General features: G+C 52.0%; 1 protein-coding gene across 1 annotated transcript; it reads left to right on the top strand.

Moving 5' to 3' along the window:
• Positions 1-251: 251 nt before the first annotated feature.
• TRNP1 (TMF1 regulated nuclear protein 1) lies at positions 252-7,854 on the top strand. The gene is made up of 2 exons (XM_085647705.1): positions 252-2,720; positions 3,306-7,854. The coding sequence occupies exon 1, from the start codon at positions 986-988 to the stop codon at positions 2,117-2,119; it is 1,134 nt and encodes a 377-aa protein (XP_085503831.1). The 5' UTR covers positions 252-985; the 3' UTR covers positions 2,120-2,720; positions 3,306-7,854.
• The last annotated feature ends 4,045 nt before the right edge of the window (positions 7,855-11,899 follow it).

The following is an 11,899-nucleotide window of genomic DNA, read 5'->3' as shown; positions in this document are numbered from 1 at the left end:
AGGGTAAAATACGTTTTTGATTTAAAATAACGATAAAGTTGAATTGAAAGTGAGGTGGAGCGCTGGTGACTCAGAGGATAGGATGACCCCTGGGAGACGAGGGTGGTGGAGCTCGGGGTGGTGTTCGTCCCAGGTGGAGGGATGTGGGCGGCCGCCTCCCTGCTCAGAAGAAGCCCTGATTGGGTGGGCGCCTGCGTGTGCGGAAGCGGTGACGTCACGCCTCGTTTCCACGGTGATGCAGAGAGCGGGGGAGCCATGGGACTGCGCAAGGATGGAGAGAGCAGCAGAGCAGTGACAACAACGAGAAACGGGACACAGGAGCTGAACGCCGGAGCCGGCCTTTATCCGTCAACTCAGACCTTGCAGGGCGGCAGGAACCCGTTGTTGCCGCTGATAGCAGGAGTACGGGAGCCGGACTGTGCCTCCAATCCCCAGAGGAGCTGGATTGTGTCTGTTCGCCCCCACAAAGTGCTGCCTGGGTGAGCTGGAACTTGGGAGTGGACCTATCCAATCACTCGCAAGGATGGGGGAGCCCGTTTGTATCCCCAACTCCTAGGTAGGGTGTGGACCCTCCCTCCCCACCCACGATCCTCCTAGGACCTCTTAACCTCTCCACCGCGGCTGTGACCCTGTCCTGTCACTGCTCCTGAGGGAGCCGACCACTTCTCATCAGTAGTATCCTGTGCATTCCCAACCCAAACACTTCGGGAGAAGCAAGATGTCGTTGTTGATCCCGCTGGAATCGCAAAAACCCTCGTGGTAATGGGGTGGTGGGAGCTATTCAGAACAACTCGCTTCCACCCCAAGCCCCCTGCACGAACTAGAAGCGCCTTGCGCGCCACTGAGGGAGCTGAAACCCACTCTTATCCACCCCTGTGACAGCCTTCCTGACCTCCTGGAAGAGTTATACTCCAGTGACCGAGCACCAGTCTTTAGGGCATTATTGGGGCATGTATCTGGGACCAAGGACTGAGTGGGCGAGATTATGAGCGGAGAATCCGGGCAGGTGACTTCAGCTTGTGATATGCATTCAGAGTCCAGTATCGACCCGTCCTCCGTGCCTGGGCGTCACAGGACAACGGCGGGCATCGAGGTGAGGAAAGGAGCTGGATGCCAGAAGTGCACACCTGGCAGTGCTGTGTTGCCAGTGCCTTGCCAAGAAGAAACAGTAGAGGGCACCAGTCCTTCTCCAGAGCCCCTGAACACGAGGGCCTCACCCAGCAGGGATGTATGTCATGAGTCTGTGCGTCTGTCAACACAAGGGGCAGGCGACCTATCTCCAGGATGCGACCACCAGCGAGACTCGGTGAACCGTGACCCATCGCCAAGAACTGAGCACGAGGGCGACAGTCCCCTCTCAGGGTCTAGGCAGAAGAGGACCGAAGATGGCAGCGCCCCGGCCACAGGGGCTGAGCACCAGCCGTCCCAAGCGGCCACAGACCTCTCTCCAAGGCAAGACCTCCAAAGGACCTCACGAGACTGCAGTTCATCTCCACAGCGCAGACTCCAGCGGCCACGGAGTGGCCACAATAGTCCTTCTTGTTCGGGGCATGAGAGGGCCTCGCGGGAGAGTGACGTGCCTCGAGGACTTGAGCACCAGAGGACCCCCGCAAGCCTCAAGCGAGGCCCAGGGCACCGTCAGCAGAAAAGCCTTACAGGCGGCAGTCCAGGTCGGAGGCCTGGACCCTCTTCCGGTCTGGAGGTGGCCGAGGCCCGCCGAAGGCTGCTGGAGGTGGAGGGCCGGCGCCTGGTGCTGTCCCAGCTGGAGAGCCACATCCAGCAGCTGCACCAAGTGTTCATCCAGACGGAGCTGCGTGTTGTCGGGCGCGCTGATGGGATTGACCGCCTGGGAACTGGCATGTCCCAGGCCGAGATATATATTTCAGCCCATGGACAGCGCCTGAAGAAGAGTTTGCGGCGCCAGAAGAAGCCACGGCTGCTGGTCTCAGCACTGGGACTTGTTGGTTGCGTGCCATGGTCTGGTAGACTGCATCGGAGGGCAGAGTCGAGAGAGAGAGTGCCCCATTCCCCTGCTCCTCGACGAGGCCTTCCCACGGCCCCGTGCGCCATCTTGAGACTGGTAAGAAAGAACCGAGCGGAAGACAAGAGTGACATCTGAGATACGCCCTGATCACCAGCGTGCATGTGGGCCCAGTGCACACCACCGCAAACAGCTCATGACATTGGCAGAGAGCCCATCACATGCTACGTCATCCATAACATTGGTAAAGCACAAGCCTACAGGACCAAGAAACCCACACCCCATGCCCAAGAGCCCATGACTGGCACAGCGTCCACCTCAAGGCCAAACGCGTCTCCTGTTAAAACTGCACGCAAGGATGCCCACCCTAATTTCACGTTCATGGTGATCTCTGGTTCGCACGTTGTCATGTTTATGAAGGTGCATTTGGCTGAGGCAGAGATATTATCGCTGTCATTTCTGAAACTTAGAGTTGGACAATCACTGGCTGTGCTCAGTTTGTAGTCATTTGGCCCCGTTGGCGCTCTCTGCAGACGTGGAAAACCCCGCGGCTTCTCTGACACGTCGATGGTGCTGTGAAATCTCCCGCTGATTAGAGGTCAGGCGTATGTGAACTGCCTTCAGCATGCAAGACTTAGACTCTTCTAGCGAACTGTGGACGAAAGAAAGTAAGCAACATCAAAGAAATACTTCTTGACGTACCGAAAACGAAGAAATGCGAAAACGACAAGTTTTTAAGGTAAATTATTAAAAAATAATTATCATTTAAACGAGAAAAATGGTATATACTTAAAAAAAATAGCATTGGGACATTAATTGAAAGGGCAATGGCCAATTGAAGGTCTGGGTATGGGTTAGTCTTAAGTTTAGATGTAGGATTGTAGCATGAGTGACAGTGTCTTGTATTTTCACAATTTATTTTATTTTTGTTTTTATTTAATGCAGTTTTATATAGCGCGGCCTTACCCAAAGGTGTCAGAGCACTTCACAATAGAACCAAGACCGTTACATGAGGACATTTACATACTTACACATTACAAATACGAACGAGATAGATGAAAAAGTAAAATAAAACAGTAGATGGCAGTCGCACAAAAAACAAAAACACAATAGGATTCGGATCGTACAGGCATAGATTACATATTTACAACATTGTAAGAACTTCCTTGAGGGGCATGAACCGGGATGTATTAATTCTGGAAGTGTCTTTGGAAGAAAACAGATTTGAGGTCAGTGAAGTGTCATTAAAAACGTCACGGATGGTTCTTAATTTTTGGGTCATTATGAGTGTACGTCTTCATTTTGTTTGTTTATTTCAATGCAGGTATCTACCAAACATCATTGAGAAGTAAGCAACGTTTCAGCCAGAGGAACTCTTTTGAAATAATCGGTCATTACTTTACAGACTTTTAGTCCACCATTTACCAGATGTTAACCTCGCTAGCAGTCCAGAGAATCCTCTGAATGCCACATTATAAGTCAACAACCAACCAGAATGTTCTAGAATGTTCTGACATGATTCCCACATAACCAAGAGCCAGCAACGATGTGCTAGAATGTAACAACACTACACCGGCATGGGCAAAAGGCAGCCACCATGTGCCCCGGTGTACCAACGCAATACCAGCACGGCCAAGAGAGACTCACAATGTGGCAGAGTATATGGACGCCATACTTTCATGGCCAAAAGACACCCGCAATGTGCCAGAGTGTACCAACGCCATACCAACAGGGCCAAGAGAGATCCAGAAAGTGCTAGAGTGTGCCAACACCATACGGGCAACCCCTACAGATAACCACAATGTGGCAATTTGTCATGGCAAAGAGGCAGCTACGATGCACCTGAATGTTCCTGCACCTTATTGACATGGCCAAAAAACAACCACAATGTGCCACAATGTAAGTATGCACGATTAGCATTGCCAGGATGTCCTCGCAGTGGAAAAGAATGTAATCTTACCAGCATACTCAAAATCCCGCCATAATGGCCGGGATAATTTGTCCTCTTCCGTGATTGTACAGAATTGCCAAAGATTGTGACCAACAAAATCCAAAATGCTGGTAATTCACAGAGAAATCTGTGGCCAAAGTTTGCCACCTTGCTAAAGCTGAGACCACAGACTGTCATATGGCCTGGTTATAATCTCTATGTTTCAAGTTTGGGATCCCCCATTGCTGAGCTAGGGCCCCCACACAGGCCTACACCAGACACCCCACCTGGCTGGAACGGACATGGCTGACTTCCTACCCTGCCTGGCACCGTTGGAGGTTTTCTGGGCGCACTGCACGTAGGTCAGCAGTCTTCATGCATGAGAACCACCCATGGCACCAGAAGCAGGGTGCTGTGGGCACTCTCTGTCAAAGGTGCTGGACACTTTGCTGCTGTTTGGCCCCCCACCCACTCTCTATCTGTTGTACCTTGCCAGCGTTAACCACCTGGAAACGCCCTGCCCTCGTCAGTTTCACTGCAGATTACTGGAAAATGATTTTAGACCTGTCTTCCTGGGCAACCAGCTCAGATGCCACCCAGGACTGCTGGGATTCTGCTGTGTAACATTGGTTTGTCATGCATGTTCTGTTGTGCATCGTGGGTGGCGTCCTGAAGGACAAAACACATCGAAGTCAACGTGGGCACTGCATAGAAATATCCGAATACGTTTGGCTAGAGGGCGCATTTTATAAGTCTGCACAGTCTCAAAAGTTAGGCGTCTTCATAGTTGATAGTCTGCCCGGATATTGTTCTTTTATTGCAAGCACCAAAAACATTTAAATGTATTTTTAGTGAGCAGGATTTGTAACTCAAACATGTATATCTGCGGTGTTTTTTAAAAACGTGCACAATCCCTATTTTCTAAAATCACTTGAAATGTTAATTAAGCAGTTTTAAACGTGTTCAGTTATATTTTTGTCCCCGGTGTACCAATATTGTGAAAGAAGAACGCTTTCTCTTCGGAAAACTATAGCATCTTTTTAAGTGTAGGACGTTCATTGTCCTGGTGGGGGCAGTAAAGGCCTTTTTTTATTTGCCGAAAATTCGACTGAAAACTAAAACGTGTTCCTTGCTCCGAGTACCCTTGCTGGGCTGGAGTCTGGAGTGGACAGCTCTCCTCACGCCCTTGGGTTGTAACGCTGGGAGGGAAGGCAGGAGCAGCCGCCCCCACTGCCTTCTCGCTGGGAATACGATTTCATAATTATAAGATGTGCTGCTTTTCCCCAAAGAAAAGGCGCCCACAACAGTGCACTCCTGTGCAAAACAGAAGATGGCTGCCAAGGGATGGCGTAGTCATGTTTTCCTTGCTATGTCTGTGGTGATTGGGCCCTCAGGCCCTCATGTGCATAAATGACTGACACAGGACACCGAAGTACTGGGACTGTAAACTGGCCACGAGCACGTGCGCTCGGCCCCTTTTATTGTCAGGGTCACCTGACTGGTGACGCCTGTGGTGGGTGGGTGTTCAGTGTGGGTTACAGGCACAATGGAACACTAGACTGTATCCAGCCGGATACTACATCCCTCCCAAACTTTAATGAAAGTTGAACCAAAATGAAGTCCGAACCTGTGGGAGAAAACGCACAAGTTACAAACAAAACATTGACTGGCAAGCAGGACTTCCACGTAGTCTCTTTGCTGATGGTCGACTGCCGTCTAGGGTGTTCTGACAGCCGGGACCACTCGGTCTCTTTGGCACAATGTCCAAGTGCTCTATGGATGCGTGATTTGGGACTTACAACGTGGCAGTGCGCTTCACAGTCTCTTTCTTGTACCGCCGTCGGTGGAAGTGTGGGTGGAATGCTGGTGGACCCTCGTTATTTGACCTTCCGCTGTCTGCCCTGGTAGAGGTGTTTCCTTCAACTAGTAGTTGTCTTCTTACAGGACTCCCCGTTGCAGGATATCCCTCTCACGGATACCCCTCTCTCGTGGGTGTCCCCTCTCACGGGACGACCCGGAGGCCCTTTTGTTGCCAGGCTTCCACTGGAACGGTTGACCGCGCCTGGTCGCTCCAATCGCGTTGGAGGAGTCGCTGCGGGTCCTCTTTCCGTGTCCGAAGTTCCACCTAAAAGGGTGCTGTTGGCACTTGGTCCTTCGCGCTCTGCCTCTGTTCTCCTAGGATCTCCAGAGCCAGCTTCAACAGTCCATCTCTCGTCTTGGGATCCGCTGCCACCGGTGTCCCTGAGGCCTCTGCCCCTTGGATGTCCACGGTCCTGTTTCCGTGACGTCCCAGAGGTGGTTGTTACCAACGGACCGGCCTGCTCGTCTCTGTCATCCCCGGGTGACCTTCGGGTTAGCGCATCGACGTATACTCCCAGTGGGGCTGATGTTGTTTTCCAGGTACTGGGTCTGGGTGTCCATGCACCTTCTCCTTTCCTCTTCGGGTGTTCTCCTTCTGGTGTGTGCGTGTTGATCTGTTACGCACACCTCTGTGCTCTTCTCCTTTCCTCTTCGGGTGCTCTCCTTCTGGTGTGTGCGTGTTGATCTGTTACGCACACCTCTGTGCTCTTCTCCTTTCCTCTTCGGGTGTTCTCCTTCTCCTTCCATTGCGACGCGATCCAGTCTTCCTGCCTTCTTGCTCGTCCTTACCAGGCTTCTTCGTGTAGCGTGCACTCTACGCGTTTCTGTCTGGTCTTGTCCCGCCACTAGGACACTGTCTTCCTTTCACTCTGTGACTGGACCGAGCATCGCGACCCTCTGTCTCGTAGTTGCTTCTGATGTTGCTTCTGATGTCGAGTGATGTTACCGGACCTCTCTTCCTGCTCCTCCTGGTCCTCTTTGTGAACCTCTCATGGGGTCCTCTTCACTTCTCTTCTCTCCGGCTCTGACCTTTGGCAGGTCAGTGTGCTCTCCGACCTCTTGTAGGCCTGCATCCTTCTTGCGACCATCTGGTGGTCAGCGCCGTCCTCCTTGCGACCATCTGCGTGGTCGGCTTCTTCGGTGCGACCATCTGGGTGGTCGGCTTCCTCCGTGCCACCATCTGGGTGGTCGGCTCCTGCCGTGCGACCATCTGGGTCGTCGGCTCCTTCCGTGCGACCATCTGGGTCGTCGGCTTCCGTGCGACCATCTACTGGTCTGCTGCGTCCTCCTCGCGACCACCTTGCTGGTCGATTACTTCCTCCTTGCGACCATCTTGCTGGTCGATTGCTTCCTCCTTGCGACCATCTTGCTGGTCGGCTTCTGGTGGTCGTGTGACCATTTCTTTTCTTCTCTCGCAGAGGAAGTGCTTCAGCGCGCTTCTGACTGCGCTCTTTAGTTGCTTCCGTGGATGCACCTGCTGCGCCCTCCCTTCGGATCCGTTTGAGACTTGCTGCCTTGGGCCGTTGTCTTGACCCCTTCCTGCGATGACCACCCCTGGCCAGTAGGCTTCACCGCAACTCACGTATCACCTGGCAGCTTGTCTTTCGAGGTTCCCTTTTAAGGTCACTTGTGGAGGTCTGTCCCTTCAGCGTAGGCAGTTACATCTCTTCTCCACTCGGCTCTCCTGAGTTCTCTGGCACTCAAGTAGCCTGAACCTGCCTCTCAAAGCTGATCAACAGCCTTTACTGCTTTGGGCGCACTGATGCACTTTGGCCACTAGATGGCGGTGTGTCGTCCTTTCACCGTGCACCCGGCAGGTTTTGAAAACCTCTGAAGCCTCGCGCTGTCTTCACTGTGTGAGACGGCTTCATCCTGCTGCTGCACCTTCTTGGGACTCTCCCCACCGGGCACGGCACTCGCACCCAGGTAGGCGCTTTACTCATTTGTCTTCCCCATGGCAGCCTCACTGTACACACGCTGCGTGGGGACAGGGGGTAGCTGGCGCCGTTCTCCTCGCGCTCATTTCCTTGATAAGCACCTCAATGCGCCACTGACTTTCCTTTCCTCCTCACGGGGGGGGGGGCACCTCGCGCCCATTTTGATTCGCGCTTCGATGCGCTTTTATTTGAGCACGTCCCGCCCATGCGGCAGCCTTCACTCTTCACGGGCCGCGCGGGGGGGGGGGGACGGTGCTAGTGTCGCTCTTCTGTCACTCGCCCCGGACCTGGTCTCACCCCACCTCCGCCGGCTCGCTCCTCACACGCTGCGCGGGGTGGGGGAGGGGCTGAAGTTACTCCCGTTCCTCCTTCAGGCGGTGGGCACCGTTCGTTCTACATCGCGGGTGGGCTCCGCTTGTGCCCGCACCCGAGGCAGTCGCTGGTGTCGCGCAGACAGGGGAGGCGCTGGGACGCTTGCCACCTTCTCGGCGGCGCTGTGCTGGGGGTTTCATACGCCTCCTGATCGGCCGCGGGCCGCAACCACTCTTCTTTGCGTTCCCCCCTCTCACCCGCAGCAGCTTCCTTCAGTTCTCGCGCGGGGTGGGGGGGGGACAGAGCAGCGGCCGGGGCACTCACTTTGATATGCCGCCCCACACACCAGGAATCGCCGCTTCTTCCGTCCGCCGCACTGGGACATAGGCTGGCGCTGTGGACGGCCGGCGCTCTCCCTGCCACCCGGCACTTTCTCTCGCTGGGGGGCGGAGGAGTGGGTAGCTACTCCACTCCCCTTCCGCCTCGCAGCCGGCTCCCTTCACTGCCGCTTAGTTTACGGGCTCACCTTCTGCCCAGGTCGCCACTCGCTCCATGCAGTCTGCGGCGGTGTCTGGCATGCTGGCAGTCCGGCACTGCTCGCGCTGTATCGCCGCCATCCCGGGCCTCTCTTCGCGCCGGACCGCTCGGCAGCATACACGTCAGAGGCGGGGTGAGATCCCGCAGCTTCTTCTACGCCCCGGGGCTCTCCACCTGCCCCGCGGGCCACCTGGCGCCTCTGCACTGGATGTGGAGACACTGTGGGCACATGAGGTGCGGGGTGGGCTCCCAACCTCCTCGCCGTCGCCCCGGGCACTTCACACGCCGGGGGCTCTTCACGTGTCCCGCAGGCGATTGGGCATTTCTCGCCTCCTCCAGGGAAAGGGGGTCCGTCACGGGCAGCTCACTCCCCCTTTTTTTCCATCTACTGGGCTGCTGCACGCCAGGGCACAGCCCCCTCGTCGCCAATGTGGTGATTGGGCCCTCAGGCCCTCATGTGCATAAATGACTGACACAGGACACCGAAGTACTGGGACTGTAAACTGGCCACGAGCACGTGCGCTCGGCCCCTTTTATTGTCAGGGTCACCTGACTGGTGACGCCTGTGGTGGGTGGGTGTTCAGTGTGGGTTACAGGCACAATGGAACACTAGACTGTATCCAGCCGGATACTACAATGTCATCTGCTCGTTATATTAATTTCCGTGCTCGGTCTGGGGGTGTGAGTGGATGAGTCAATTACCGCCTCCCCCAGACTAATCAGGCGACTGAGCAATGTGATGTCGGGCTGTGTGCTGTCAACTCAAAACTGCAAAAGGCAGTCTAACCCTTCAAGCACTTTAATGTTATCCATTGATCCCATACCCGTCCACTGCCATAAACGGGCTTTCAAAATGTTGTTATTCACTGCAATTACGTCACAGCGTAAGCTTATGTGACGTAACAGTACCCGGTCTTGGAGGAGGACCCACCCCCCTCTTTTATTGTGTTTTCCATATTGAGCATACCACAGTTTACAATAGTGGACGGGCTTGGATCCACATATAGCATAGACCTATTGATGTATAAATGTGAATAAAGGGGATGTTTCCACCTCGGGTTTAGAGTGATAATTTAGACAAATCAAGCTTTACTCTTGTTGTCTATTTCAGGTCACTCAGAACTCCTGGGTGTAATAATATTACTTTTATTCATAGTTACCCATCTATCGATATGTACCTATGTAATATTGACTAGAGTATATTTAATTTCACCGATATGGCATGAATGTGTATAACTTATTCGTTTTTAAGAAGCAGGGCCTTATTCACAAAGGTAAGTTCAGCTACACAGTCACACACTTGCATTACGCTTATCTTTTCACGCCTACCAGGAACTCACTAAGGAAATTCTGTCAGGCACCAGCCCTTTTACATGTGCAGAGAACTGTCATGAGAACATAGCTCTCCTTACCCATAAATCTCACTCAGGGCATGGCCAGCCTTTAGTTAGGTTTAGCTTCAAAGGGCGTTTGGGGTGTTACACCCACCCAATAAATGTATTTTCCCCAAAAATAGTTGGGTTTGGTGAGGTGTCTGTCGGATTTCACCAGGAACTTTTACTTCCACACAGACAAAAACACACACACACACTCTCTGTCCCTCTCTGTTTTGAAAGCTCTGATAAATATTGTTTATTTTACAAAATATTGTGTTGTCTTAGTACCCCTACTAATCCACCTTCCTCTCCCTTTCCGCTGCCGCTTAGGCCCCTCTCATGCACCCTGCTTGTCACATAATGTGTTTAAACTTTATATAGGTAAAAAAGAGAGATGGCCCAACACGTTCCAGGGGAACAGGGCACTTTAAATCAATAAGAGAAGAAGAATCCCTGGAGGTAAATCACATTCGTTTTTCACTCTAAAGCCATTCATTCAGTCGGTTCTATGTAACCCCTTCTTGTTTTTTTTTGGGTCTATGTTTTTTTTAATGACTTAATATGTTGATAAATGATATTGTATTGTATGAATTGTGATTTTTAATTTGCTATTTTTGTGTCCATCTATGGATCTTGCCGTGTTTTTTTAATATAGATATAAGAGAGAGAAAAACTCTTTTTAAATAAAACTACAATAGCATTACATTTCTGTTTGGGGTATAATTTGTGTGCCAAATGTTAGTTATTTCTTAGACAAATAGAGGTTACATAGAACCGACTGAGTGAATGGCTTTAGAGTGAAAACCGAATGTGATTTCCCTCCAGGGATTCTTCCTTAAACATTATATGCCAGCCTGACTGTCGGAAAATCTGAAGCTCACCCCCCCCCCCAAATCTTACTGACCAAACTACGCCCCGAAGTTTATAAACGCCCCCAAAAAGCTCCTCTCTTTCCCCTTTTCACTCCGTATACTCCAACCAAGAGATGGGGTAAATCCCGGGTGGCATTGTGAAGGGGAACAAATCACCCCAATGTTTGCTGGGGGTGTTAGGGAAGGATCTCTCCATGCGGAAAATAATTCCCTGCAAAGAAAATAAAATGTGCACTTTCACAGAGGACCCTATTCCCCTTGTGGAGAACAGAGAGAATAGGACCCGGCCTGTTAACCCACATAACCTTCCCAAGCGCAAGCTTTGAAACTTGTGCCTGGACCAGCTTTCCACAAGTGCTCTTGGCAATGTTTTGGATGACGTAAAGTCAGAAAAGTACACACAGGCAGAGATTTCGGGCCACCCAATTACAAGTTTGTTAGTAAATAGGCCCCCTGTGTGTGCTTAGTTCAAATCAATCGCGGTCTGAAACCATGCAACCGTGTCCAACAAAGTCCTGGGACCCTTGAAACATTTCCAGGATGTCTACTTAAAAGTAATTTACATATAAAAACTCTGAATGGGGCACATTTGCACAAACAGATCTTAGCCTGAAAATCCGGCATGGATCCAGCTCCACAGGGCCAGTGATGGACACCTCTGCCATGAAGCATGTTTACAGCGTTTAGATGGTAAGAGAGGCATGTGCTGCATGCTACTCCTCCACTGGCTTTACATGGACACACGTCTGGTGTCTGTATTTCCCTGGCTGCTAGGTGTGCATTCTGCCCCAAGCAGGTGTATGATGTGCCCAATTTAATCAGTAGCCACAGACTCTGTCTTCATGCTTCTTTGATATGTTATTGGTAATTGTGATTGGGAAAGCAGCATATTGTTGGTAGTAAGGTCTTCTTGGCCTTTCTGGTTTCATTTTGTACCACAAGTGGCCTCTGAATGCGCCCAGCCTTCAGCTGAGATAGTGATAAGCACGGCTCGCGCAGTGTGTCCCTCTGGGTTGGGTCAGTTTTAGCAGATAGTCCACTAAGCTAGACCCATTCATAGCCGCACAAGCTCCCTTTGATTTGTCTCTGCCTAA

This window comes from Triturus cristatus, chromosome 3_2, assembly GCF_964204655.1.
Source record: "Triturus cristatus chromosome 3_2, aTriCri1.1, whole genome shotgun sequence".
NCBI classification, from domain to species: Eukaryota; Metazoa; Chordata; class Amphibia; order Caudata; family Salamandridae; genus Triturus; species Triturus cristatus.
The sequence above is the reverse complement of the archived record's forward strand: the minus strand, read 5'-3'. Positions and strand labels throughout refer to the sequence as shown.

Coding starts and splice junctions, on each gene's coding strand:
- TRNP1 (XM_085647705.1), top strand. CDS start 986: ATGAGCGGAGAATCCGGGCAGGTGACTTCAGCTTGTGATATGCATTCA.